This window comes from Rhodamnia argentea, chromosome 5 (assembly GCF_020921035.1).
Source record: "Rhodamnia argentea isolate NSW1041297 chromosome 5, ASM2092103v1, whole genome shotgun sequence".
Classification (NCBI taxonomy): domain Eukaryota; kingdom Viridiplantae; phylum Streptophyta; class Magnoliopsida; order Myrtales; family Myrtaceae; genus Rhodamnia; species Rhodamnia argentea.
In genome coordinates, this window is record NC_063154.1 from 3,271,000 (window position 1) to 3,298,843 (window position 27,844).

Consider the following 27,844-nt stretch of genomic DNA (forward strand, 5'->3'; position numbering starts at 1 on the left):
ATTTAATCGATTTAGTCATAAACTTTTTGACAATTTGACAATTGAACCATTCCCAATAGTGGCGGGAAAATTGCTGACATGGACGTTGACCATCCCAAAGCTAGTGGAGACATGAAAAATTGTATGTACTTTTTAAAACTAGATTATTTATTATTTATTATTTTAATTTTTTTTTTTTTTTTTTTTTTCTCGTTGTTTCAACGAGGGCCGGCCGCAAAGGCCTCCCCTAGGTCCGGCGAGGGCCTTCGTGCCATCACCCCCGTCCCACAGACTAAATTAGCCGAAAGTACTAGATTGACACATTACAAAAAAACTGGGGACTAAATTGATCAAATTAAAAAGGTTTATGATTGAATTACACAAGTGTAATAAATTTCAATTTTTTTTTATCAATTTCCCAAATATATTGTTAAATCTTTTACATAGAAAAAAGGACATGATTATCAATAACTAGTTATTTTCGTGAGTAATAATAACTTTGAATTAGGAGAAATATTTTTTACCTATCTATAACTAGAAAATTCTCAATCAATAGCAATTTTCAAGGTAATAATGGTATGTGTGACCAATTCTACCGCTTATATCGCCGTGTACTTAATAATTTTCAATTCAAAACTGCAATAAATTTTTTGTGGCGAGTGGCTTAGGGTCTGTATGGTAACCAGCCGGTAAAAGTGTTTCTGTTCCCAAAGTGTTCTTGGAACACTTTGGGACCGGAAATGCGTATGTTAAAAAAGTGTTCCCAAAGTAAAATGGGAACACTTTTGAGAAACAAAAATACTTTCGGAGCGGAAACAAGAAACAAGAAAAACTTGCTTTCGTGTTCCTGGAACACTTTTTAGAAACACATTTGAAATATTTTTTAAAAACAGTTGGGAACAATTTTATTTTTTAACACACTTTTTTCTTTTTTGTTCTTGCATGATGTTGACACTTGATTTTTGATCATTTTATTTTAAAAAATCAATTACAAATATGAAAAAATTCATAAAATTACAAAATCAACCTCAGAAGCTTTGGCCTAGCCTTAGCAACCAATTTTGAACAAAAAATATTTTTTGTAATATTTGACATTTCGCAGATTTATTTTAATTATAAAAATAGCCAAAAATAAGAGAAAATAGTATTTGTGGTAAAAAAAATGTGAAAAAATAGTCCATATTCTTATTTTAATTCCCTTTTCATTTTGGTCTCTTAAATTTAAAAAAATTCAGTTTGGGACCACATGCCTCTTCATTGAACACAATCCTAAATTGACTAAAAAATTTCATTTTAAATCATTTTAGCCAAAATTTTTACTTTTAGAGTTATGACATGATATTTTGATACTTTGCATCTCATTTCAATCCTCATGTTTGGAAAAATTGCACAATTGGACTAAAAGGACCCAAATGCACAAATATTTTTCATTTTAGTCCCCAATTGCACTCAAAGTGCAATTAATATTTTTCGAAGATCCTCGTTTAAAGGTAATCATATTTTTAACTACTTGGGAACATTTACGTATAACTCATAATTGTAATTTTTCCTATCTATAGAAAACATATTTGATGTTCTCGTTGTCTAATTACAATCCGTCTTCTCTTTCATTTTTTTTTTTTATAGTTGATCTCGTCCATATCATCATTTGATAAATTGTGCATAAATTACTTATACATATATTGGTCCAATTTGATTTAGAAAATTGAACAAATGCGATTTAATTTGATTTAGTAAGTTAAAAAGATAAATACATTTTAATTTTAATATATATAGTCCCCTTAATAAAATGAAAAAAATTAGGAATAATTTTTTTACAGTTACCAAACGCATTTCTTTTCTTCTTCTTTTTTGTTCAAGAACAGAAATTTTATGCAGTTACCAAACGTGGTTCTGTTTCTTTTTTATTTCGGGAATAGATTTTTTTTCCAGTTACCAAACGCATTTTTATTCCCAAAAATCGTTTCTGGGAATGGAAACAGAAAAAAATGTTTCTGTTCTAAAAGTTGTTCCGGGAACCGAAACGTTACCATACCCGGTCTTATTCATCTTGCTCATTATTGCATCCACAACCGTTAACTTAAAGTAATTTTTAAAATGACTTTTGATATAATTAATTATTCGCGTGTAATTGACTTTTCACCAGATTTCAGTAAGCATTATAATAATAATAATCCAACTATAATCAGCTGTTTTGAAGAAATCGGGCTAAGAATTTGAATCCGAACTTGGGCACTTGATAATTTTTACCATGCGAAATGTTTTAGGGCTGATACCGTTGAAAATAATCAAATTAATACACTGGTAGCATATTCATCTCAAATTAATTTTTATCACGCAAAAGATCTCAAATAAATACAACGTTGCTACATTTGCCGCAAGCTAATTTTCATTTCACAAAAAATTCCAAACCAATACCCCCGTTATAGATCTACCATCCGTTAACTTCCATCCATTATACCATTAATTTTTTTTTGTCCAAATAATAATTCATTCATATCCGCAAAGAAACCGAGTGAAACGTTGCTGTCAAACTGCTATAACTTCAACACAAAACAAACTCCAAATAACAAAATGAATCATCTGAACAAAGGTATGGCTCACGCGCTCAAAAAATAAATTTATGGCTGCTTCAAACCAAAATCGGCAGCTCGATCACTAAATCCCTTTCAGTAATGAGTACCCATCGAGATCTTCATCTTTTGCTATGACTTTGCCTTTCGGCATTCCACGCCTAGGTTGAACGTCCCTAACGCCATTGCCATGCAGAATAAAAAGACTAAATGAGCATAGATCTAATAGTGAGAGTGAAACCTTCACGAAGCTCATTCGATTTCCTCTAAAACTGGACTTATATGCTAAGGAAATCCGAGAGAAGAGAAACCTCGAAAACATACATTTAGAAAACTCCTTGAAACGGGAGAGAGAAGCTTCCAGATCGAGACTACATTGGAAGAAAACAGCTCCACAAATGGGAGGATAGCAAGAAAATGGAATAATAAAAACTAAATCCGTTAACGAATAGGGAAGGGAAGGGAGAGATCTAGCTCAAACCATCCCCGCCCTAGAGGTAGAAGAAGGAAGACGAGAGGGAGAGAAGAAGTTTTGAGCGGCTAGGGTTTCGGGAGGAGAACGACCAGTATCCTGTTAAGTTGCCGACGGGTAACACATGTGGCAAGCAACTCGGATAATTGGCGGTGGAAATTCAACATAAATAGGTCTCCCGAATGATGCCATTTTGTGGAAATCAGATATGAAAAAAGAAGAAGAAAAAAATGAATTGACCCGGAATAAGCCGAGAGGGAGTCGTTGGCCCGCATTTCTGCATATGTAGGAGATCTACTTGAGGGAAAAATCCGATGCAATGCATCGATCATTGGATTGCTTGTTGCTCTTTCCAGTTTTATTCAGAGTTCGAAGCACGCCAGATTGGACCAGGCCGAACTACTTTCAAGCCTTTCATGTTTTCTTCTTGGGAGGACCCGCCCGATCATTTGGACTCTTAGAAGAAAGGACAAATCACCTGCAAAAGTTCTTTTTGTCTGGTCATTGAGCTCCGACCCCACCCGAACCAAAGCCTAAAACGGGCGAGTCTAGATAAGTCAAACCCTTTCTCGGCTCCAATTTGCCTGGATACGATCTTTTCCCCTAGAGGAAATTTGACTTTACGCACAATACCAGACAACCACGACCGCCTTTGTTAAGGTGATGATTCTACTTTCGTTCGTTGTGCCATCTAGAACGGTTGGCAAGCGCTTGTCTTTTGTTTTTTTGTTTTTCCTTCTTTTCACATCATAGGAGATCCAATTCATTTTCCTTCTGTTTTCCGAAAAGCACCAGTCCTTGGGCCGCATCTGTCTAACAAGACTCGTTAGGCCGAGAGAAGTAAGGAGCTTTTGAGTCCCTTTCCTTCGGTCATTATCTTCCTTTATGCGTACCGTTCCACTGCTAGCGCCTTCCTTCTTCTGCTCTTGTTCTCTTCCTGGTATTTTCAACCCAACATGCGAGAATTTACCACTTTTTTTATCCTAACAACCTCCTCGCATTTCCAAAAATTGCTAAAACCCCTAATATTCCCAAATTTACCCCGAGATTTTGGTATTTTGTTACCGATATGCTAATTTGGAATTTTTTTTATATGAGATTTTCAGTGTTAAAAGGAAAATTAGTGGGCTACTGATGTCATCCACACCAAATGGACCAATTTCATGCTACTGTTTCTAGATAACCGGAGGAGCAAAGGCATAGCCCGTCCAAAACCGTGGAAAAGTACTGCGATAGCGATAGCGATAGCGATGGAACGGAATTTTCCGAATGCTGTCCTCGGCCAATAAAATCCGAGGCTGAGCCTTGAGAGGGTCTCGCTCTTCCCAACGAGAACCTCACTTGTCCGGACGAGAAATGGCCGCTCGCCGGACTTCGGCCACTCCTCCTTGGCTCGTGTCATTCTTCCTCAGACTCACTTCCCATTTCCCATCGCTTGCATCATCTCGCAACGACCTGATACCAGACCAAGCCACAGCTTCCGCTTCGCACGGGGGCACTAGCCCGACACAACAGCCGGTGGAGGACGATTCCATATCCGTGGTGGTCGTAGACGTCCAGGAGCCACTCACTGATGGAGCCGGAAGCTCTCAGATCAGAACTTTCAACTCGTCCCAGCCCAGCCCAGTTCATCCGATAGTGGTCTTGTTTCAGAGGCAGGAGCTGGGGAAGGTGGTGCTGGGCTTCACCGTTCCCACGACCACGGGGCTCCTCTTCAACCAGTACCAGAACCAGGGGTTGACCCACCTGCAAGCCGGCGCGATCGCGATCGCGCTCTCCGTCGGGTTCGCCACCACGTGGAACGGCATGCTGCTGCATGGGATCTGGCCTCGGGTTGCGAGCGCGTTGGAGCATTTCGGGGCGGTGACCATCTTGGTCGCCTTCTTCGGGCTGGTGAGCTCTTTTCTTCCGCCCTGCCTAGTGTGGCTGTGTTGTGGCTTGTCCTGCTTGCCCATCCTCTTGTGGCTTGTTCTTCCGGCGGCGGTCAAGGAAGAGAGCAGCGCAGAACGGCTTGATCCAGGCATCGTTTAGCATCAGCATGCACGCCAGATTCAACAGAGAAATGACCAGATAAAGTCACGCATGCACGAGTGAGTAATTATTTTCTTTTTTACCTTTCTTCTTCGTTCCTTTTTCCTCTCATCTTCTGCGTTGCAGACCGGCCATCGCCTGGCCGCAAGCCGCACGTCGGGACTACAGGCCTCGCCGGGCCGAGGGGAAGCACCGGTGAGGGCGAGCCTCTCCAGATGAATTGAATTGATATAAATGTAGGACTAAATTGATCTAATTAAGATGTTTATGATTGAATTAGTACCATGAATTATATTTATAATTAAGATTTTTTAGAAAATTTTGCCACGCAGCCCATAAGTGGAGTGAACGATGGCGTTGCCCAGTGACAATGGGCCTAACAAGAAGCCAGTCAATACTTACCTATCTATAGTTAATTTATCTTTTGCATAAAAAAGGCACGTGATTACGGTGAAAATCGTGAGATGGGAGAGCTTTTGTGGCTCTTTCCAAAAGATGTGAATTGATACTTCTCTTGAATGGACAGTGGAATTACCGTGAAAATGATCAAGTCAATGAATAGATAGAGTCAAACGGTACGACAGACAACGATGTCTACACACAAACCTTCTTTTTTTTTTTATTTTATGGTAAAGGAATCAAACGAGGCAAGAATATCCTTCTTTCTTAGCTGCTACGATTTCTAAGAGTCTCCTTAGCTGCTAGTTAGTTGAGGCAGCATACGATTTCTAAGAGTCTACATGATTTCTAACTACGAGTTTGTTTGAAAGCTACCTTCATGAATCATAACTAGTTATGAAATTTTTTTTACCTATCTGTAATTCGTAAATTCTGAGTTGATGGCGATTTTCAACGTAATAGAATAGCATGTGTGACCAATTCTACTGCTTAAATCCATGTGTGCTTAATAAATTTCAATTCAGAGCCGCAACAAAATTTTTTGGTGAGTAGCTTCATCGTGCTCATAATTTGATATACGATCGATCCCTTAAATCAACTTTATACATTCAAATGACTTTCAATCTAACTGGTTATTTATTTGTAAATAACTTCTCACCAGATTCAGTAAGCATTCTAATAATCCCACGAAAATCAACTGTTTTGAATAAATTTGGCTAAGAAATCAAATCCGTTTATGGGCACGAGATGCGAGAGCCTGGAATTGCCCTTCACGCATTTACAAAGCTCATGTGATCAGATCACACATGTTCTGCACCCAGAGACACACAATTCTAGATTAGCAAGCGAAGTTTGGAAAGGAAGCACTTCTTAATATCTCATGAACTTATTTCCAGGCGAAAGTACATAGCAGCATTTTACATATTTGAAACGAATAGCGGCGTTCGAAGAATCATTGGCCATAGCATGAACCAGGACCCCTTGACGGACTCCGTGGGTATTGGTTTGTGACAGGAGCGGCTTGAACCCCCCGCCCATTCAGGAGGCATCTGAAGTGATTTAGTCGTGGCAATGCCGTTGTGTTTACATCTCCGGCGGATGTGGCATCTCTCCTGCTCCACAATCGCTCTGCAAAATAGAAGCAAGCGAATGAATACAGATCAATGCAAAAAGATTATGATTGCACCAGCAATATCAATTTTCTAATCTGTCATCAAGAAGGAATGCGCAGCTTTTAGGACACCTGGGCTCATTGCGTTATTACAATTTTGTATTAGCCTCAATCGGTGTGTCTATGTCAACTAGTACGAAGCACTCAAGCCCTCCTAACCATGGCAAGAAAAGAAAGCTTAGACAAGAAAAAACTAAACTACCGTTATGGGGCTACTATGATCTCTTTGGAGGACCTGCACATACATGATCCATCAATGGAAAAGGAAGGAAAATGGCATGAACTGGCAAACTGAGGTTTGCGGAGATCAAAGGCAATGAGGACTTCCATGCCCCAGAGGAGCCATTTCACATGCCAAAAGGTGTTTTCATGTTCCATTTCTTGTTCCTCCGTGCGGTCTGTGAGGCAATGAATCCACTTCCCGTGGTATTGGGAAGATGCCTGCAGCGTGAAACAAAAACATCATCTAGGCTCCACAAAGTTTAGAGTGAACGACTTGAAAATCATTTTTCTTTCAATGGTCCCTTGCATCGCTTATAAAATCGTCCACAAAAATATTTAGACATAAATTATTACCATCCACAAAAACGTTTACCATTAACAATATAGGCGATCTTTTTAGGCAGATATTTTCAGAATCATTTATTTTCCGAGAAGTAAACGGAGCCTAAAAAGGCTTTAGAATAAACGGTGGTAAACCAAACAACCCCCCGGATTGGCCCTTACTTTGTGTGACAAAATTTCATTTAGTAGAAAAACTACTTCACCGATTACTAGGTGATAATAATAGGTTTCGTGAGGGAAGGGATGCACACGTAACCTGATCCCACGGCACATCCAAATGATCTAGATACCAAAAAACTTGATTGCTGCAAAAAATGCATCCAAAGCCCTTCGCTGACTGCCTTTGGATATACACCATCTCCCAGCCTACGGTGATTGCAACGTGAATTAAAGACTGATCAAAACTTAACCAGTTATGTACTATCGTCTTCGGATTAAGACATTGGGGAAATGCATTGAATGTTTCCTCCCTGAAGCAATTGCAAATTAACGTCGTACTCTCTACATAAAAATGTCATAAAAAAGAAGAAGTATATACTATCACATGCACCGTCTTGACTACTGATTGCGACAACATAATCTCTATTAGCACACCGTTTCATTTTTCTACCTACCTAGGAGTCCTCCATACGCGCTCTCTCATTATTATTTTCCAGAAGCCTGATATTAAACACTTACTATCTTGAAAATTCGAGCAGGTTGAAGCCAGTTAACTGGATCTCCAGGCCACAACCCGTTTATAACTGTAATCTAGTTCCCACATCATTTTTTAGCAGTGAATCCACCAAAATCTTTCAAAATGATGGGCCCAGATTTAAGGACATGTTACGAAAGCCCTATTTGATAAGCAAAGAAAATGATATTAATGGCATAAACTCTAGTTACAGAAGTCTGAAAAGGACTCTTCCACGCAGCACTATAAAGAACACTAACTACAGTACAAGTGCCCATGTGCTGACATTACTAGAAGTTCTTGATCGTAAAGTTGTGTCTTTTTAACACTACAGCACGACAAAGTAAATATGCTAAACATCAGAAGTGATATTCCTTAACATTAAACGACATGTCATCTCATCAAGAGGACAATTCCATTAAGATCTGTCTCTAAATGATGCACCAATGTTGAGATGCGCCTCTTCAACAAATGTTCTGTCATATCGGTGCAGAGACTCGACGTAAACTAGGGAAATTGGCAAAGAGAAGAAGAATAACATGTTCAATTAAATCAAAGACAATGTGAGAACTAAATTGCCACCAGCGGGTGGTAGTCCATATACATACCAGTTGACAGGGGTCCAATTTTTTGAAATGACAATTTCTTGAGATTTGATTACAAAGTACTTATACGCGTCTTTATCAGTCATGTTATGACTTCGGAGCCTGCATTTACAATGAACCCTCATGCTCAGCATCTGACGTGGGTTGTTAGAAGCAAGAATTGGTAGACAACATTAAGAGGAGGGGTTCGGGGAAAGGGATCACCACAGAGAAACAAGCTAGTGTGCAATCCCCACAATTTCAAGGAAAATCATTTACAGAAACATTGCGTTTGCGAAAATTGGTGGTTTGATTCAATACCAATAAAGATAGAACAGTGAGAGTTGCTTCCGGACTTCAGCAGTTACCTGAAGAGAACCGATTGAAAATGGCGCAGATTGACAACTTTGACCTCGTAGCCGGGCTTTATTTGGGCCGTGGTTCCCGAGCACTTAGGCCCAAGTAATCCACCGGCCATGATTTTTGTCGGCCCAAGATGAAGAAGGACGTTCTTGGAATATTCCTTCCTAAGTTTCCAGCGTTCATAATGCTTGGTGCAATTGCAACAACAACAAAAAAGAAGAAGAAGAAGAAGAAGAAGAAGAAGAAGAAGAAGAAGAAGAAGGTATGAATACCCTCAATATTTAAGGAGTGAGTCTTTAATAGATTAGTAACAGCATGAGGTTTTCGTTAAAACTATGTGCCTTTCAATGTGTAAGTGACAGACATGACCAAATGAAAGGTTAAGGCCTAGCACCGGATCTAAAAGTTTTTGCGTGGCCGCTTGTGATTAAAAAGTCATTAAACCCTCTATATAAAACACGACCCAGCCTAAAAGAGCCGACGCGGGCATTTTGAGCTTAAGAAGGGAATTGCTTGTCCAAATTTGTTCGTGTTAGCTTTCGGGTTGGACAAGTTTAACCAGGCATTGTGGATCGCCAAACCCATGATCACCTCTAACGAGGCATTAATAACTTATCAAGTGTACGCTATTTAATACATACTTTTCACTGTGGTCAATTCATCTTTCTCATGGAAAAATAAATAAAACATGTAATTAATCCCTGTCAATTAGGAGAAATATTGGACCACAAAAAAAAAATTAGGAAGAATATTCTTTTGCTAGTCTAGAGCTAGTGAATTCTCTTTTGTTCCCATCTAATTAATAACTTTCAATTCAGAACAGCGATGAATTTTTTGTGGTGAGCAAATTATTCATGCATGCATTTTCCTGTCCACGTTGAAGCAAAGATCGGGGGTCTATGTCGTAATTTCCATTTGGACAATTTCTTGCACTGTGTTTACAAAGGTGTCTTAAATTAGTGTGAACGGTGGCGTTGCACGGTGACGATGGGAATACAGAGAAGCCATTCAATTTTTTTTTAAACCTATCTATAGTTAATTTATCTTTTACATAGGAAAAAGCACGGGATTATCAGTAACTAGTTATTTTCGTGAGTACTAATAACTTTGAATTAAGAGAAATATTTTTGACCTGCCCATAATTAGAAAATTCTCGGTTGGTAGCAATTTTCAACTTAACAATGGCATGTGTGGGCGATTCTACTGCTTATATTCCCGTGTATTAACAATTTTCAATTCAAAACTGCAACAGATTTTTTTGTGTAACAAGTTTATTTTTATATACATTTAAATGACTTTCGATATAACTAATTATTTGTATGTAATTAACTTTTCACCAGATTTAGTAAGCATTCTAATGATCCGACTAAAATGAGTTGTTTTGAAGAAATCGGGCTAAGAGTTCAAATTCATTTGCGTTCACGGGATGCGACCCCTCATGCATTTACACCGCAATGTTAGCGCGTTATATTGGGGAGAAGCCGTCGGCATGAAATGTAGTATTTCAGAAGGCATTAAGGATTAGGAAACTGTTTGGATCGAGTTTTCTTCACAGGCTCAAACTTAACACATATTTTCGACGATTTTCGTGGCTTGAGATGGAGGAAACTCTTGACTTTACAGTAATGGATCTTACTAATCGTAATGGCAACAAACTTATGGCTTTAGCGTCCACCTATCTAGCACCGACACCCTCCGAAAGTTTCCATGTCCATGTCCACGTCCATGTCCATGTTGAATACGCTTGAACACGCGGTCAACGGGCTGGACACGCCACCAACATTGGTGTTTGGCTTCCGACATGTTGGATTAATATTGGAAATTGTGATTTTTTAGGCGTAAAAATGTAAATTAATGAAAAATTACTATTCTGAAGAAAAAAACCTTCACCTAATCGCCACTCTGCTCGAGCCCTAATTGCATGCCCTCATCCTCTCAGCTCGCTCTCGCACGATTAACAAATGGTGGACCACTATTTTTCGTGTAAATTCGTTCTTACCTCTTTTTATTATTTATTTATTTATTTATGGATTTAAATAAAATTAATTTAATTAAAATAATCATGAAAATGATAATCAGTCGTGTGTGTGTATATATATATATATATATATATATATATATATATAAACATTTGATATATAACGTGTCCCAATGTGTCGGAATTCTTTATTTTTTCAGAAATCATGTGTCGGCGTATCGTATCGTGTCGCATGTCGATGTCGATGTTGGTGCTACATAGGCATCTACATCTCTTCAACCCAATACAACTCGTATCCGAGTATCATCCAATCCGGCAAAAGTGCCCAAAAAATCTTGAACCTATCGCATTGGTACCAATTCAGTCTTATATATTTTGCATTTATGCTAATTCGGTCGATCCGGCCAATTTTGGCCGAAAATCGCTGACATGGACGTCGATTATCTTACGTGATACGGTTAGGATTGATGTGGACATTTTTTTTTAATGTTCTTTTATATTTTCAATAATTTGTTTCTTTTTTTTTCTTATTCTTATGTTATGTACACTTTTTTTAATTGAGGGTCACCAGCCCTCAATAACATAAAAAAGTGTACAAAAAAGAAAGAGAAAAAAATAAAATAAAAATTCAAAAATATATTTAAAAAAATTTTATAAAAAAATCCATGCTAGCGCTAGTCATGCCAAGTAAGATGATCGGCATCACGTCAACGATTCTCAGCTTAAAATTGATCGGTTAAACTCAATTGACACAAATACAAAAAGTTTATGACATCAATAAAAGGTTTAGGATTAAATTAGCACTAATGCTATTGGTTTATGGCTTTTTTAACACCTTTCCCATTCCAAATCAAAGTCTCTCTTCTAGACTTGCGATTCGCAAAGTGTATTAATGAACAATCCGATAAAAACGACGATGAGGGTCTTTCAATCATATCATGAACTAAATTCAAATTTTTAATTTTCACTATTGCCATGGCGAAGCACTTTTTTTCAAGAGAGAGCGGGGAAGCTTCGCCAAGAAGAGCCAGCAGCAGCAGACTTTGAAAGGTCTCTCTTGAGGAAAAATTGCATATCGCGGTAAAGCCAAGACGTAATCGGACGTCTCCATAAGATTGAATCCTACTTGGTACTCATAAAACTCATAGAATTCCATGCCACATAGGATATACTGAAAAAACTACTAAAAAATTCCTAAACCTTCTACAATTGTGCCAATTCAGTCAAATTTTTTTTTGCCGGTTCAATCCTAAATCTTTTGTAATTATGCTAATTCAGACCATCCGATTAATTTTGACCGACTAGTACTGATGCGGACGCCGGCCGTCTAGAGATATAATAGTTTAATTTTTTTTTTTTTTTAATTTTTTTTTCTTCCCTCTTCTTCCTCTAGCCGGTTCTTGGACCTCGGCGATTGGCCGGAGGCGACAGCCGGCGAGGTGGACGGAGCCTCACCCAACGACGGGGAGGTCGGCCTCGTCAAGTATGTCGTTGGTTTATTTATTTATTTATTTTGCAAAGACGCAAGCAAACATCGTTTCGAGCCTACATTCCCTCGGTCTAGATCTTAAATTTTTATGATTGTTTGATATTAAAATTTTACAATGTTATGTTATAGATCTACAACCATTTGGATATATGGTTCTGATTTATAACATAGTTTGTGCTGGTATCTGACTATTCTATCGATTTTGCTTTGGAGTTTCATGCTAGTGGCTGATCCGGGACAGGTTTAGAGAACACAAAAGGCTGCGCATGGTAATCATTCTGTTCCGAAAAACTGGTTCTGATTAAAATAACTTTTTTCGATTCTGTTCTTGGATGAGTTTTAGAGAATCGGAATGCATTTGATAATCGCATAAAATTTCAGTTTCAAAAAACTGTTTCTTTTCCTAATTTTTTTTATTTAAGTCAAATAACTATGTAGTTACTTTATAAAATTTCATCCTAAATTGAAGACTAATTTTCAATGCACACTAAAATAATTTAAATTACATTATTTTTTTTAGCATGTCATAAATGAAACACAAATTTTAATACATTGTGTTTGAAGTTCAATTGAAGCATAGGACAGTTCCTATATTAAGAACTCATTTTTTTCTTTAAATATTGCGTTGTTCAAAATACATACAAATATGGTAGCCGAATAATCAAATTATCCATTGACAAAAATAAATAAATTATCCTCCTTGATATGAAGTACAAGTCCTTCACTACCATTTTGCAACTTCAGTCCTAAATTCAAGTGGGTGTTAGCTTCAGCTCCACTTGCAGATGTCTACATTTTGTGACGCACGGCTACGAATATATATATTATTATCCACATGTTGGATGCTATCATCTTACGTGACATTTTTTGCGGAAGAGTGAAATCTATGAAATCTAGGAAATTTAGGCCCAAATTGATGAAAATGAGGTCAAACTAGCCTAATATAAGCTTATTCTATTTTTAGGAATTTTCTAAATTTTTTTGTGATTTTTTTAAAAATTTTCATTTTTTTAATATTTTATTTTATTTTATTTTTATTAGGTCGAAGGAAAAGTGATGAGAAAACTGAAAGAGAAAAGTGAGAGATATGAGATTTCATTTTGTTTTGTAATTCTTAAAATTGATTCTTTTTTCCATAACCAATTTTTTTTTGTTCTGGATTTTGCTCTAAAACTAATTATGATTATCAAAAATTGATTCGGGGAACAGAATCAGAATTACATTTATTTGCATTACCAAACGTGATTCTCGTCTTTTTTTTGTTCCCAGAATCAGAACCGGAGAATGAGAATGGTTACCATGCGATAGAGGGTGCCATTTGGGCCCGTGGGCCCGGAACCGGCCCGTTGACCGGGTCCACGGTTCCAACCCCGAACCGGAACCGGCCCGGAACCGCCGGTTCCGAACCATGAGACGGAAAAAAAAAGGGGGGGCCCGTGGGGCGGAGAACCGTTGGGTTCTCGCCCCGGGCCCCGCCACTCCCTCGCGAAAAACGGCTTTGGGCCGTTAGGAAAAAAAAAGAATTAAAAATAATTCTTGCCTATAAATACATATGCTCCCTCTTTCATTTTTGTCACAAATTCTCTGAACAATCTCTCGAATTCTCTCAAATCCTCTCAAATCGCTCAAAGTCTCCCAATTCTCTCAATCCCAACTCAATTCTCTCAATCGGATTTCCGATCAATTCTCTCAAAAATGGCAAGTGGAAGCGGAAATGCTGACAAGGGCAAGATGACTATGGGAGATTTCGAGTATCCCATTCTTGAATATGATCCTCGTGAGTATGCATGTTGGGAAGACGACGATGATAATATCAACTATGTCCCGATTCCGAACGTCGAGCACATCCCAACACAAGAAAGTCTTCATCCTCCCACCGGTGTCGAAGAAACGTCAACGGCAAATGAGCCGGAATGGAAGGGCCGAGATAATACATCCGACTTGTGGCTACACTTCGACAAGGTACGTGATGAAGGCGAAGGTAAGTATAATATAAAATGTAAATATTGTTCGCAAACATATAAATTTACGAAAGGAGACGGCTACGAAACATTCCGTCGGCATTTGACGAAAAAACATCCAACGCAAGCGGGGATCGACAATACACAACAACAAATTTCCGGGTACGCCACTTCTAATCCTCATCCTATATTTCGTTACACCGATGCACTTTATAAATAAACATTAGCTGAATATGTTGCCCTTGATCATGCTCCGTTTAATACTAGTGAAAATTTTAATACGAAATATTTGATAAATACTGCGTTGGTTCCGCAAGCGCCAACTATTCCAAAAAATACTCCTAAACGCGAAGTTTTTCATCTTTATAAAAAAGGAAAAAAAATCTTTAGCAAAATTTTTTATGGAATTCAATGGACGTGTGCATATAGGTAGCGATATTTGGAGTGATCCTTGGCAAATTCATTTTTATATGGGTGTCACGTGTCATTGGATAGGTGATGATTGGATGATTCAAAAAAGACTTATTGCATTCCGAGTTTTTGATGAAAAACATTCGGCTCATAATATTTATAGAATAATTAGGCAAATTTTAGAAGAATATAATTTAATAAATAAAGTATTTTTAATTGGTTTTGATAATGCCGCCGCAAATACCGCTTCTATTCCCGAATTAGAAAATATTTGCAAACCCATTTTTGGCGGATAATTTTTTCACATTAGATGTGCTTGTCATGTTTTAAATTTATGTGTATAAGATGGTTTACGAACTCTTGACACTTCTCTCGCCCCAATAAAGAATGCAATTAAATTTTTATGGAGTCGTCCCCATTTTATGAAATCATGGGGAAAATTTTGTAAACAAAATGGGAGAAGGGCAAGAAGATTTCCAAAAGATATTCCGACTCGTTGGAATTCTACGTACGAGTTGCTTCGGCAAACTTTTGATTATAAAGATTTATTATGTATGTTTATTTCACAAAATATTCCCGAAATTACTTTACTTCCTCAACATTGGGACGTTTGCAAGAAAATTTGAGATTTTTTGAAAATTTTTAATGATGCTACTAAGACTTTATCTGGTATTTATTATCCTACCACGTATTTATTTTTAATAGAGTGTATTAATATTGGTAGTGTTTTTAGTGAATATGAAAATGATATCGAATTAGGTCGAACTATTTTAGTAATGCGAGAAAAATGGTTGCATTATTATTTGCAAATTCCTCTTGTCTATTTAGTTGGTATTGTTTTTTATCCACGTATTAAATTAGACGGTTTACAAGATTATTTGAATGTGTATTATCATGATTGTTTACATTTGGAAGATTCAATAGATATTTCAAATATACTAGGAGATGTTAAAGAATCTATAGTAGCATTATATGGAGAATTTTGTAGTAGATATGGTTTAAGTGATTCTGGATCTTTACAATCTACTGCCTCGGGTAGCGAATGTGGTAGTTCACTTAGTAGAGGGTATAATATGCTTAAGAGTAGGCAAAAAAAAAAAAAAAAAAAGGGGCAACAGGTAGTATTTCTGAATTAGAAAAATATTTAACCACTCAATTTGAGTTTCGTGATGCGGAACATAGTACAGATTTTGAAATCCTGAAGTGGTAGAAAAGTCATCAAATCGATTATCCGGTTCTCGCCCTCATCGCTCGTCAGATATTAGCAACCCCTTCTTCAACGGTTGTAGTTGAACAAGCATTTAGTGCCGGAGGATTAATTTTGGACTCTCGCCGTTCAAGATTAACCTCGGACTCTGTGGAAGCTCAAGCTTGTGTCGGCGATTGGACGAGGGCGAAATATCGACACCAAGAGTTAGATCGTGAACACGAATTTTTTAGCGATGATATTGGAGATACCACCGCCACGGGTACCATAACGGGTAGCGACGATTAACGATGAGGTAAGTTGGGGTTCTCAAAGGTAAAAGAACTACATGGGCTTTGATTCTTCTATCCCCAAGAAGATATGTAGGCGCTTAATGATAATTCATTAAGTTCAAGCCCATTCCTCCTCTCTTTTTTTTTTTCCTCCATATTTTATTACAATGTACAATTTAATTATTTTTATAATTTATAATTTATTATGTTTATTTTATTATTTATTATTTTAAAAATTAATATTAAAAAAGGAACCGGTATGAACCGCTGGTTCCGAACCGGCCCGGGAACCGGCCCCGAACCACCGGTTCCGGTTCGGAACCGGAACCGGAATTTACAACGGCCGATTCCGATTCCACCTTTTCGTGGAACCGGAACCGCCGGTTCCACCGAACCGGCCGTGTATACCATGCAGGCCCTAAGCGTCAATTGAGACGAGTTTGAGATGAAGCTAATCATCACGAATGTATCCCACTTTGGCTGTCAGGTGATGCAGCATAGCAATATAATTTTCTTTTAACGCATACTCTCATGTGTAAACAAATCTAAAACTGTATGGAAGAAATGCATATGGAATAGTAAAGTGATGTGGAATAATAAGTTAACACACACTTGTGTGTAAACGATCTAAAACCGACCAATGAAGACCCGTGAATTGAAGAATTGGCAGCCACATACATGCGAAATAAACCTAGGGCATGAAGGATCAATTCGGAAGCCTGATTCCAACATCACGTTGGAAAATCAAACCCAAAAGTTGAGAAAAGTGTCGGAAAAGTCCTAAGCCTATTTTATTGATATCAATTTAGTCTTAGATTTTTTTTTAATTGTGTCAATTGAAGTTATTTTTCCAAACATTGAAAATCTTTTTTGATCACATATCACCAAACATAAAAAAAAATTAACCATTTTTTTAGATAATAATTGTCCGAAAAGCATTTTTCGTTATCATAGAATTCTCACCTAATCAAATGCACCCTAAATGTGATACGGGCGTGTCCATTTACGATTTTTATTGGATCACAAGTTAACAGGACTTTTTTCTTCCCACGAAAATGGAAAAATCCGGACAAAATTAATAGGTAATGATAAGGACAGCATTGACGAGACAAATACGGTGGAACAATAAGGGCAGGGACGAAATTCCCCGGTAATGATAAGCCCAAAAAGTTTCAGGCCATGGCCACGCAAAACAGTCAAATCGAAGTTTTTGCAAAAGTGAGTTGCGTGGCCATGGCCTGAAAGTCCCCGCCCTTATAAAACAGTAGTTTTCCCTCAGCACTATAAATACTGCACAAGATTCCACTACAATCTCAAGTCTCAAACCATCTTCCAAACACACACACTCTCTCTCTCTCTCGTTCTTGTTGAGCCTCTTGAAAGATTTACCCTGTTCCCATCATCCTGCAGAGGTACCTGTTCCAACGAGAAATGGCCCCTCCCTGGACTTTGGGCACCTGGTCATGCCTCCTCACATTCTTCCGCAGCCTCACTTCCCACATTCCATCGCTTTCATTGTCTTGCAACAGCCGGATCCCAAGCCGCACCACCGCTTCCTCTTCACACGATGGCGCTAGCCCAACACGCCGGCAGGTGGCGGACTATTCAATCTCCATTGAAGGAGACGTCTCGCTGCCAATCACTGACGGAGCCACACCCACGTCAAACGCGTACGGAACCAGGAGCCCAACAAATACCGGAAGCTCTCGGGTCACAACTTTCAACTTGTCCCAGCCCGGCCCTGTTCACCCGCCAGCGGCCCCGTTTCAGAGACTGAAGCTGGGGAAGACGGTGTTGGGGTTCGCCGTTCCCATGACCACAGGGCTCTTCTTAAACCAGTACCACGGGTTGACCCACCTGCAAGCCAGCGCCTTCGCGATCGCGCTCTCCTTTGGGTTCACCGCCACGTGGAACGGCATGATGCTGCATGGCATCTGCCCGCGGGCTGCGAGCGCCTTGGAGTATTTCGGAGTATTGACCATCTTCGTCGCCTTCTTCGGGCTGGTGAGCTCTTTTCTTCCCCCCTGCCTCGCGTGGGCGTGTTGGCTGTGTTGTGGCTTGTCGTGCCTGCCCTTCCTCCTGTGCCTTGTTCTTCCGACGGCGGTTGAGGAAGCAAGCGGCACGGACCGGCTGGGTCCAGACATCGTTTAGCATGAACGAATGCACGCCGGATATGACACATCACCTGGATTTCTAGCACAGTCACTCAGTCTCCGGTCTCCCTCCCAGTCGAGTCTCTCGTGTCGGATCATCATTTTTCCCGGCATCAACATAAGTATTTTTTTGTTCTTGTTTTTTTTTTTTTTTGTGTGTTTGTGTGTGTTTTGGTTCGTCCCGGTGATGTTGAGGTTAATGTTCATGTTTTGGTTCGTCTCGGATCAGACTTCTTCCGGCCTCTACTTTCTTTTTGCAGAACTTACCCAAAAACTTAAACCCAAACTTAAAACATATATAACCCCACGCAGCCAATAAGGAGCTTGTGGTGGTCGCGATCTTGCAACCACAGAGGGTGCCACCAACGCAAATGGAAATGGCTGCCCAACCTCAAGCGGAGTGAATAAATGGCGTTGCACAGTGACGATGCGGCTACCGAGAAGCCAATCAATTTTTGACCAATCTATAGTTAATTTATCTTTTACATAGAAAAAGGCACGTAATTATCAATAACTACTTATATTTCGTAAGTAATAATAACTTTAAATTAGTGGAGACATATTTTTTTACCTATCTATAATTCGTACATTCTCAATTGATAACAATTTTCAAAGTAATAATGGCTTATATCCCCACGTACTTAATAATTTTCAATTCGGAACTGCAACAAAAATTTTGTTTGGTGTGTAGCTTATTCATCTTGCTCAATGTGCATAATTTCATACACAATTGTTGACTTATAGTAACTTTATACATTCGAATTACTTTCAATCTAACTGATTATTTATATGCAAAGAACGTTTTACAAGATTCAGTAAGCATTCTAATAATCCAACGAAAGTCAGCTGTTTTGAATAAATTGGGCTAAGAGTTCGAATCCGATTATGGGCACGAGATGCGAGAGCTTGGAATTGCCCTGCATGCATTTGCAAAGCTCATTTGATTAGATCATCCATGTTCTATACCCAGAGACACACACTTCTAGATTCGCAAGCGAAGTTTGGAAAGGATACACTTCTTAATATCTCATGAACTTATTTCCTGGCCATAGCAGCATTTGACAGATTTAAAACGAATAGCGGCGTTCAAAGAATCACTGGTCATAGCATGAACCTGGACCCTTCGGCGGACTCCGTGCGTATTGGTTTGTGACAGGAGCAGCTTGAACCCCCCGCCCATTCAGGAGGCATCTGAAGTAATGTAGTCGTGGTAATGCCGTTGTATTTACATCTCCGGCGGATGTCGCATCTCTCCTGCTCCACAATCGCTCTGCAAAATAGACACAAACCAATAAATACGGATAAATGCAAAAAGATTATGATTACACCAGCAATAACAATTTTCTAATCTGTCATCAAGAAGGAATGCACAGCTTTAAGTACACCTGGGCTCATGGTGTTATTACAATTTTGTACTAGCCTCAAGCGGTGTGTCTATAACAAGCAGTACGAAGCACTCTAGCCCTCCTAACGATGGCAAGAAAAGAAAGCTCAGACAAGAAAAAAACTACCGTTATGGGGCTACAATGATCTCTTAGGAGGGCTTGCACATACATGATCCATCAGTGGAAAAGGAGGAAAATGGCATGAACTGGCAAATTGAGTTTTGCGGAGATCAAAGGCAATGAGGACTTCCATGCCCTAGAAGAGCCATTTCACACGGTGCTTTCATGTCCCATCTCTTTTTCTATGACTTCCCATAGTATTGGAAGAAGCCCGCAGCATGAAATAAAAAATCATGGCTCCGTTCGTGTAACGGAAAACGAACTATTTGGAAATCATTTTCATAAAAATGATTCATTGTATTGCTTATAAAAATGAATGAATGGAAAACTATTTTCATCGCTCACGAAAATATTTAAACATGAATTGTTACCGTCAACAAAAACATTTTCCATTGACAGTACAGGCGATCTTTTTAGGCAAATGTCTTCAAAATTATTTATTTTCCACGAAACAAACAAAGTTTGAAAAGGCTTCAATGTAAATGGTGATAAACCAACCACCCCACGAATTGCTCCCCTTTTGTACAACAAAAAATTTCATTAAGTAGAAAAACTGCTTCACCGATTAGTAGACAATAATAATAGGTTTAATGAGTGAAGGGATGAAGATATAACTTCACATTCACTAAAGGGATTTCCCTGCTATTTAAACAAAAAGAAAAAAACAAATGAAACTCTAAATGGACAAAGAAGGATGAGTGCCGAGAAGAAAAAGACTCAATGCTTCAGTATAGAATGATGCTTAGAGACTGGCTTACCTGCAGCAGCAGCAGCTCTAGGCCAAATTGTTTGCTGGACATTAGAAGTGTCGGCTGTCTCTCCCCACATGCAAACTTCACCGCCAATCACAAGTTTTTGTTTGGAAGCATCGCTTATTCCTTCGAGGGGCTCTGCAGTGTAGACTTGATCCCATGGCACATCCAAATGATCTAGATACCAAACACCTTGATTGCTGAAAATGCATTTAAAGCCCTTTGCGACAGCCTTTGGACATACGCCAGCTCCCAGCCTACAGTGACAAAAGTTAATTAGCTTGAAATCAACATGAATTAAATACTGATCAAAACTTACCAGTTATGTACTATCGTCTTCGGATTAAGACTTTGGGGAAATGCATTGAATGTTTCCTCCCTGAAGCAACATCAAATTAATGTTATATTCTCTACATATAAATGTTACAAAATATAATGCAGAATAAAAAATTAGGATGACTATCACATGCACTGTCATGAATACTGATTGTGACAAACATAATCTCTATTAGTTTCATTTTCTACCTACCTAGGAGTCCTTCATACGTTCTCTTTCTCATTATTATTTTCCAAAAACCTTCTCTCCTCTGAAACCAAGTGCCAGAAGCCTGACAATAACCACTTACTATCTTGAAAAATCGAGCAGGTAGAAGTCAGTCAACCGGATCTCCAGGCCACAACCCGTCTATAACTGTAATCTAGTTCCCACATCATTTTAGCAGCGAATCCACCAAAATTTTTCAAAATGATGGGCCCAAATTTAAGCACATGTTATGAAAGTCCTATTTGATAAGCAAAGACAATGATATTAATGACATAACCTCTAGTTACACAAGTCTGAAAAGAGCACTCTTCCACGCAGCACCATAAAGAACACTACAGTATAAGTGCCCATGTGCTGACTTTACCCGAAGTTCCTGCTAATAAAGTTCTTTCTTTTTAACTCTACAGCATGACAAAGTGAATATGCTAAACATCAGAAGTGATATTCCTTAACATTAAACAACATATCATCTCATCAAGAGGACAGTTCCATCAAAATCTGTCTCTAAATGATGCAACAATGTTGAGATGCACCTCTTCAACAAATGTTCTGTCATATTGGTGCAGAGACTCGATGTAAACTAGGGAAATTGGCAAAGAGAAGGAGAATAACATGTTCGATTAAATCAAAAACAATGAGAGAACCAAACTGCCACCAGCGGGTGGTAGTACATGTACATACCAGTTGACAGGGGTCCAATTTTTGGAAATGGCAATTTCTTGAGCTCTGATTACAAAATACTTGTACGCGTCTTTACCAGTCATGTTATGATTTTGGAGCCTGCATTTAAAATGACCCTCATGTTCAGCATCTGACATGAGTTGCTAGAAGCAAGAACTGGTAGACTGCATTAAGAGGAGGGAAGAGAGGGGGCACCGGGTGGGGGGTATACAAGGAAAGGTATCACAACAGAAACAAGTTAGTGCTAAATCCACACAATTTCAAGGAAAACCCTTAACAGAAACATTACATTTCTGAAAATAGATGGTTTGAGTCAACACCAAAAAAGATAGAACTGTGAAAATTGCTTCCAGACTTCAGCAGTTATCTGAAGAGATCTAATTGAAAAGGTCACGTTGTTTCGGCCCCACTATCCCTCTCTCTTCTTGAGGATCCTAATGATGAAAAGACTTGTTGACTCCATCCAAATCTTTTAAAATCTAATTTCTAAGGCACATTTGTAACTTTGACATGGTTTTCAAGGTAAGCTAGAAGATACTTTAATCAAGGTACTGACCCCAGTCTACATCAATGAAAACAAAGTACAACATTTCAACGGGAATGCATTGCATACTCATTAACACAATCATAAACAGAAAGGCTTTCCAGTAATCATAACTTAATAAAATAAATAAGTCTGTTGCAATAGCTTTGGCAGAAGATCTAAGACCATAGTAGCATTATTGAGTTGGTTGAAGAGACGGTTTAGTTTATGATGACATAGAAAATAATTACAATTTCCTGGACAAACTTCTGGAAAGTAGGATAAATCTCAAGTAAAGTGGTTGATTCATTACCACTGCTTCACATGTGTAGTAGATGTCCAACAATCTGCAAAAGATATACAGATAACGATAATAACTTAAATGGATTGTGATCATAAAACTTAAAACCAGAGAAACAGGAAAACCTACTGTCTCAAATTCCAGAATGCTGTCATTTCACAAGTAGATGTACTCGCCCATTAGATACCATTTGAAATTACAACTGCTTAATTGCTGCAACTGACCTCACTATAAAATTAAGTGGCATTTTGCGATAATATTGTTAGCTTCTTCATATTTGGTAATACAATGGCCATCATATGTATGCAACTCCAATAATGTCTATATCATCCTTTAACAGTATACGGAGGATGACCAGTGGGTATTATTTCTATGTTTTACAAATACTTGGTCCTTACAGAAGTAGAAAGTTCAGTTCTCTGATATCTGCACTCAATGTTCTTGTATGTGCAGCCAATCAGTGAAGGATCTACATAGTTTGAACATTGTGGGGATTAAAATGTTCTCTGAGCTCCCGATTCATGAACTTGCTGAAATTTATCATTCCAAGAAACAGGAGAAGCTTTTGATGGTTAAAAAATCGATATTCTGGTCTGAAATTCAGATTTTCAGTTCTTTTAAGTATAGGTCTAAGCAGATACTAAGTAGCTGATAATATCCTTCTTAAAGCCTAACAATTTCATCATTTTTTACTCTAGTGCTAACACCTATAACAGGGGATGGAAATGAGGCTATTTCCCACATTTTACCGTGGATAAGTTACCACTCTAACGAAACTCTAGGAAAACCCATATGCACAGAGTAGAAACAGTTACAGAAACAAGAGCCCCTGTTACATTCCTTAGTCAACTTTTGCAAAGTACTTCTAAAGTCGTGAGGTAGAAAAGGTCTCCGATCATTTAGTTGCTAAAAGAACAAATGACTGCCAAAGAAAAAGAGAGATGCTAAAGTCGCCTGCACTAACCTGTGTTAACCTCATCACCACCCAAGTGAAATAGCTCAAAGGGAAAGATTTTTCTTATATCTGCAACAATAGGATTTGCGTTAGATCTGAGAGGCGCCTAGGATACTATCATCATCAAGATATTACCAAATCAATAGGAAAAATGCACTCTTACTTCATGCATTCTAGCTCTCAGAGTAGAGCATGAACTTTCATAATTTAACATTTGAAATATTAAGAAGAAGCCAATGGCTAATTAAGTTGTCAGATATCAAAGACTCGTCAAACAAGCCCTCTTCCCTTTCGTCCACAAAAAAAAGAAAAAAAAGGCCCTCTTCCCACCCCAAATTAATGAGAGGAATCTAGTTTCTCAGGCATTCCTTAAATGACAAGTGACAACAAATCCTTTGCTAACTCAAGTAGGGGCCTTGCCCATGCAGAGGTTTTTCAAGAGAAAAGCTTTATACTACCAAAGTTTCACACATTTTATTACTCAAGTCAACATGGCTTTCTTCCTTCAGGGACTCATGAAGTATAAACGTCTATGTCACAGTAGATGTATAGGTAATTCACACATCAAAAGCAGCAACAAGAAGGCAAACTGGAAGATTCAGCACTGTAGATAAGGATGCTAAATGTCTAACCTGATAAGAGGCCAGAAATTAAGTCAAAGGTAGAACTTTTGGAAACATCAAGTGGCTCTCTACAGGATGAAGAAGGCCATAATTCAGGATATCCTTTTCCCCTGCATTAAAGACCATCAGAAGTATATGGTAGCTTATTTAAGATATACAACTTAAAAATGTCCACATAATCTCATCAAAGGCTGCAAAATCTCCAAAAAAGAAGTGGATTACCATGATTCTGCATGACCAGGGACATCTACTTCGGCCATCACATGGATTCCTAAAATCAGTTAAGAAAGGTGATCAGCAAACACTACAATTGTACTAACAGTGCTAATAAAAGTAACATAGTCATAATTATATAGTAAACTCATATAGCGAAGCAGTTCCAAGATACGAGATTTATGCAAGTTGTTTGCAGCAATTGACACAAGCAAACAAGTTCAAAAGAATTGCATCAAATTTATAAAACTACACTTGCAATGAAATAGGTGAGAATGCATTCATCAAAACCTCCACAAAGAGATGAATGTGAGAGCATACCTCTATTTTTGGCAAAGCTTCATATCGGGAAAGCCAGTATGACAACAAAAAGAGAAAGTTAGTACATTGCCAGGTGCCAGATACATAAAGTCAAAATATGTGATGACATAAACCATAAATATCAATTTAGCGGCACCATGGAAGGGAAAACATGTTATTTGTTGATCCGTTAGGCAGTCTATAATTGCATATGCACTTCATGTCAGATTACCTCTAGTAATGAAGTTCTTTCACATAGGATCTGACTAGTAAAAGCATTGCTATAGATTGACTATGTACAAAGAATTTTGCATCCATAAGAGTCTCTAAACCATTCTCAGTCAATCTCTGGTGTGCTCTATCTTGGGGAAAAAAAAATGGGACTCAATGAGAAAGTTACCATACTGAGAGAGAAAGAAACAGTTATCAAAGAGAATCGACTTGTTCAAGGGATAATTTCATGTATCCATGCAATATCACATTCTGACCAATGTAAACCCAATTGAGATATCCAAAAATATTATCAAGAACAGCATACAAAAGTATATAATTAAATCGCAAAAAGAAGAAAAAACTTGCCCATCATGGGACAAGCAATGGATATCTTACTTCACTATTTCATAAGCATCCTCAACTGTATATCGCTCCCATTTTGTATATGCCCCTTGCCACAACTTAGGATAGGTAGGCACTTCTAGAGGAAATGACTGACTGTCAACCATGTGCCAATGCAGGACATTCTACTGAATGTAATTCCCATGGGAGGATCACATTCATGGGAATTAAACGAGCAAAATATAGAATAGTGATCAGTAGAGTGTTTCAGGAAAAGTGCACTGAGAATAACAGCAAGAAGGAATCGCAAGTTGTCTTATCTTACAAGTTTAGCAAATGACATGGAATCCAGTATATGCTTAATTACGTCAACAGGGTAGTAGTGCCTTGATGTATCTGTTAAAGAAGATGCAATGGCACCAATAAAAATCACATAATGTTATAGGATGTCCGCCGTTCAACAGTTTAATCAATAAAATCATTGCTCTTACCAAGTAGTAGTCCACGATATGCAAACCTTGGTTCATCACGGATATACCATGGAGCCTGGCGTACAAGCACCGACTTTGTGCTATAATCAAAAGTGCATAATTGGCTGAATGTCTGAAACAATGTAAAAGAATGTTTGAGAAAGAGTCTCATATATCCAACAAAATGCAGCTTGAGGATCAACTTAACACAGAGATCACACCTTGGAAACATAACCGACATATTACTGAATGATAAATAACAAATAAGATATGTTCTTTAAACGTCTCTGACTCAGAATTGGTGATCATGGATAAGAACTGTGAGTTTGCACAATAGATTGTTACACCCAAGCTTACATCTTGCTTGATGAGTACATTCGTAAACCATAAACTTCTGTCAAACGCGAGATTCCCATAATTTTCAAATGAAGTAGCATTAGGAAGCTGCCCATCACAAAGTTAATGCTCCTAACTGTTTGACAATTATGAAACGACGTGTTAGTATAGTTTTCTCAGTACAACCACCGCTATCAAAATGCACATATCTAGATCGAGAAAGGAAAGGGGGGAATGAAAAAAAAAAAGTTCCTCTAGCATCTTACCACCAATAGCAATCCAAAGTCAATGACAACAGCAATGCAATAATTGTCAATACATGAAGAGAGTTTAAAAACATTTGCACATACCTCCAACCCTCGTAATGCACCATAAACAGTATTTGCCTGCAGCAAACAGAAAAACGCATATTACGACGTGATTGTGTCATGCTTTCATGCAAATACATGTCTCTGTGCTCGTGGCCGTGTTATGATTGTTAGAGTATACTAGACTCTATAAGCTAGAGTTGTCTGATCCAGGCTTTCTATCCAATGTGATTCTCTTGGGATGGAATTGGACTCGTGAAGATGTTTTGGCTGAAATCTTTGTTTCTTTTCAATTTCTCTTAACTCCACAATTCAATTGCAAAAGCCGGTCAGTTTACCTCAATTGTCGCCTCTCCGATGATCGACTTCCCATCACTCTTCGTCACGAGTAAAGTATAGCTCTCATCCACTCCAAGTTGAAGCTGCAAAAGAAAGACGCACCCTAACCGACGACTCAAAAATTTCACATGGCGCGCGCGCAAATTTCCGCCAACTGATTCAAGTAAGTGGAAAAAAAGTAAATGTATCCACATCGCAAACCGCACGAACCTCTTCATTCCCCGAGCGAACCACGATCCTCAGCCTCCCGATGTCGTACCCCGACGCCCTCTTCCTGAGCGCGTTGAAGATGGAGAAGACGCCACTGTGCTGGAAGATGATGCTCTTGTACCGGTCGAACGCGTCCTTCACGATCCTGGAGCCCCCGCCGTTGCCGCCGACGACGAGCGCGAGGGCGGGATCGACGGAGAGGGTGTCCCCGCCGGCGGTGAACTCCGCCGGGAGGGGCCAGAGGTACGCGAGCTCGCCGCCGCCGCCGCCGCCGCCTCCTCCTCCCGACGCGAGGCTCGGCCGGAGGAGGAGAGCGAGGACGAGGAGGCAGAGGACCTGCCTGGGAGGCGAATCGGGCGGGGGCATGGCTGCGGTTGGCGGATGGATCGAAGGAGGAGGAGGAGATTTGGAGAGTTGGATGGAGTTGGAGTTGGAGATCACATGTTGGGCGTCAAAAGGGAGTGTTGAAACTGAGAAGATAGCGTTTGGAATCTCCCTGTACGGGTGTTGGAGACGATGACGGAGGAGCTTGTCTGAATGGAAAACAGTTGGGGCTGGACCGGCCCGTCCACCTACGACTCCCACTTCTTCCTTTTTATTTTTATTTTTATTCGCACAATATCTTTAAATTAGAAGTACATCGCCAACATGTTGGTTTAAAGACGCAGGAGCTTAAGTTCCAATGATTCACTCTAAGTGCGGGATCCTACTATACCACCCTATCCGGGGGCAGTCAGCCGAAAATCACGTGGAGTTTAGCTTCTCTATCGTCATCATCCTAAGTTGAAAGGAAATATTTTTCTTCTCTTCATTCCAGAAATATTCCCGAATTTTACGTCCCAAAATTCAGACAAATTAGTTTAGGGATTTTACTCGAGTCCGCACCTATGTCTCCCCATTCTTCCTTTTTTAAGTTTTTTGAGTTTTGTCTGTTGGTTTCTGGCCATTT

General features: G+C 38.9%; 1 protein-coding gene across 2 annotated transcripts; it reads right to left on the reverse strand.

The window, feature by feature from the left end:
* Window positions 1-6,133: 6,133 nt before the first annotated feature.
* LOC115731696 (beta-hexosaminidase 1-like) lies at window positions 6,134-27,396 on the reverse strand. 2 transcript variants are annotated; one of them, XM_048279583.1, is made up of 15 exons: window positions 26,896-27,396; window positions 26,685-26,768; window positions 26,389-26,424; window positions 25,724-25,835; window positions 25,558-25,628; window positions 25,287-25,417; window positions 24,699-24,715; window positions 24,387-24,435; window positions 24,174-24,274; window positions 23,551-23,610; window positions 22,599-22,632; window positions 21,763-21,861; window positions 20,857-20,916; window positions 20,544-20,794; window positions 6,134-6,582 (listed from the first exon to the last, which is right to left on the reverse strand). In XM_048279583.1, exons 1-15 carry the CDS (start codon window positions 27,259-27,261, stop codon window positions 6,407-6,409), a joined length of 1,647 nt encoding a protein of 548 aa, XP_048135540.1. In that variant the 5' UTR covers window positions 27,262-27,396; the 3' UTR covers window positions 6,134-6,406. The 2 variants fall into 2 exon arrangements, with proteins under 2 accessions (XP_048135540.1, XP_048135539.1); XM_048279582.1 differs by lacking the exon at window positions 6,134-6,582 and adding an exon at window positions 19,109-19,550 and having other exon boundaries at window positions 26,896-27,393.
* Between the last annotated feature and the right edge of the window lie 448 nt (window positions 27,397-27,844).

What these genes read in the sequence shown, in the direction of transcription:
- LOC115731696 (XM_048279583.1), bottom strand. Translation starts at nt 27,261, where the DNA reads ATGCCCCCGCCCGATTCGCCTCCCAGGCAGGTCCTCTGCCTCCTCGTC. An exon ending in AATTTCTGGCCTCTTATCAG is followed by an intron (nt 23,611 to 24,173) that starts GTTAGACATTTA and finishes CTATTGTTGCAG; the next exon opens with ATATAAGAAAAATCTTTCCC. An exon ending in AAGACGATAGTACATAACTG is followed by an intron (nt 20,795 to 20,856) that starts GTAAGTTTTGAT and finishes TTGTCACTGTAG; the next exon opens with GCTGGGAGCTGGCGTATGTC.